Source organism: Hemibagrus wyckioides, linkage group LG22 (assembly GCF_019097595.1).
Source record: "Hemibagrus wyckioides isolate EC202008001 linkage group LG22, SWU_Hwy_1.0, whole genome shotgun sequence".
Taxonomy (NCBI): Eukaryota; Metazoa; Chordata; class Actinopteri; order Siluriformes; family Bagridae; genus Hemibagrus; species Hemibagrus wyckioides.
In genome coordinates, this window is record NC_080731.1 from 21,356,366 (window position 1) to 21,358,809 (window position 2,444).

The 2,444-nt window shown below is 40.2% G+C and overlaps 1 protein-coding gene across 12 annotated transcripts in view; it reads left to right on the plus strand.

Annotated features, from left to right (window-relative positions):
* Window positions 1-1,510, plus strand: part of LOC131343237 (protein unc-13 homolog B) — a 221,579-nt gene extending 220,069 nt beyond the window's left edge. For all 12 annotated transcript variants that reach the window (XM_058374765.1, XM_058374755.1, XM_058374754.1 and 9 more), the window contains 2 exons: window positions 23-182; window positions 374-1,510. In XM_058374765.1, coding sequence (XP_058230748.1) covers window positions 23-182; window positions 374-665 — 452 coding nt within the window. In that variant the 3' untranslated portion in view covers window positions 666-1,510. The remainder of the gene's footprint in view (window positions 1-22; window positions 183-373) is intronic.
* Window positions 1,511-2,444: the final 934 nt, after the last annotated feature.

Here is a 2,444-nt window from a genome sequence, read left to right on the forward strand (position 1 = left end):
TCACTCTCTCTCTCTCTCTCAGTGATTGGGGTGAATGATATGAAGTGGCAGACCTCCGGACTGTTCCGTCCATTTGTGGAGGTCAGTCTGATCGGCCCGATGCTCTTAGACAAGAAACGGAAGTTCACCACCAAGTCCAAGAACAACTGCTGGACTGCGAAATACAACGAGAGCTTCCTGTTGTGAGTGTTGAGCAGCTCACTGATGAACGCTTAGTAATGTCCTGACATACCATAGTGTGCTGCTGTCCCTCATACGGGGGCTTCAGATGTACTGTCCAGAGCAGCAAAGTCCTTTATTTGCAATAATCTTCACCACTGAAGGAGAAATCTGTCCTTTACTGTGCTCTTCTCCGTCTCTCCCGCTCTCTCAGTGTTCTGGGGAAAGGTGTGAGTGCCGAGTTTTACGAGCTCCAGGTGACGGTCAAGGACTACTGCTTTGGACGGGTGGACCAGGTGGTGGGCGTGGCCGTGATACCGTTAGCCCTGGCAGTCGGACCTGAGAATCGGAGCTTCGTGTGCTGGTGCCCTCTGGCCCCGAGCATCTCCACGGATCAGACAGGAGCCACAACATTGCGCATCCTCAACCAGCGCCATGACGATGAGATCGCCAAGGAGTTCATCCGACTAAAGAGCGAGAGACGACCCACAGAAGAGGGGAGGTAGGGGGGGAGACCCACAGAAGAGGGGAGGTGGGGGGGGCGACCCACAGAGAAGGGGAACACACACACACACACCTGTAAAACACACCTGAGTGTGACATGTGTGTCTTTAGGCTCAATCACATTTACCCAGCATCCTTTGCAGATATATTTGAAGTAAAAAGATGACACGTTTTTTGTTTTGTGTGTGTGTGAGAGAGAGAGAGAGAGAGAGAGAGAGAGAGTAAATGTCTGAACCCAAAGCCAAACTTTTTGAGAGTTTTGGCCAAACTCTGGCTTGTTATTCTCTTTGCTATTGGTGGCCTTAAAAGGGGGCGGAGTCACAGTCCCCAATTACTGTGCTCTTTTATTTTTGCCTTTTTGATTAACACACACACACACACACAAATTTACAAAACTCCTCAGTATGGCTGGAGTCCTGTAAGCACAGTGTTTATTTACACACACACACACACACACACAAACACACTCTAAGCTTTACTGCCCCAATTATGCTGAACACTGCCAGTGGTCAGCTTGCTATGCAGTGATTGGCTGAGAGACATGATGTGCAGCTGAACTGTGCATTTTAGCCAATTACATGAGTGAACCCTAAACAATGTGTTGTTAATAATAATAATAATAATGATAATAATAATAACAATTATGTGCCAAAAAGCTTATAGGTTTAGTAGTTGCATCACTAGCTCACAGGAAACAGTTTAGCATGAGAGTTACTGTACATTTTACTTTACAGACTGTCAGAATGTGGACTCAGATATTTATTTAGTTATGATTAGATGCTCATATCTGTTCAATATTCCTCTATCAACATGTGGATTTTGTAAATAAATAATTTATGATGAACAACTGACCTCTGTGTGTTTTGTCTCTATAACCTGACTAAACTTTTATTTACAGGTGACCTGTGTCATGTGAAGTATGGATCACATGTAACAGATGATATATCACGTGTGTAACAGATTTTATATCACGTGTGTAACAGATGATATATCACGTGTGTAACAGATGATATATCACGTGTGTAACAGATTTTATATCACGTGTGTAACAGATGATATATCACGTGTGTAACAGATGATATATCACGTGTGTAACAGATTATATATCACGTGTGTAACAGATTATATATCACGTGTGTAACAGATTATATCACGTGTGTAACAGATTATATCACGTATGTAACAGATTATATTACATGTGTAACAGATTATTACGTGTGTAACAGATTATATATCACGTGTGTAACAGATTATATCACGTATGTAACAGATTATATTACGTGTGTAACAGATTATATATCACGTGTGTAACAGATTATATCACGTATGTAACAGATTATATTACGTGTGTAACAGATTATATATCACGTGTGTAACAGATTATATTACGTGTGTAACAGATGATATGTGTGTAACAGATTATATCACGTGTGTAACAGATTATATCACGTATGTAACAGATTATATTACGTGTGTAACAGATATCATGTGTGTAAAAAATTATCTCACGTGTGTAACAGATTATATATCATGTGTGTAACAGATTATATCACGTGTGTAACAGATTATATCACGTATGTAACAGATTATATTACGTGTGTAACAGATATCATGTGTGTAAAAAATTATATATCACGTGTAACAGATTATATCTCACGTGTGTAACAGATTATATCATGTGTGTAACAGATTATATATAACGTGTGTAACAGATTTTATATCACGTGTGTAACAGATTATATATCACGTGTGTTACAGATTATATCTCACGTGTGTAACAG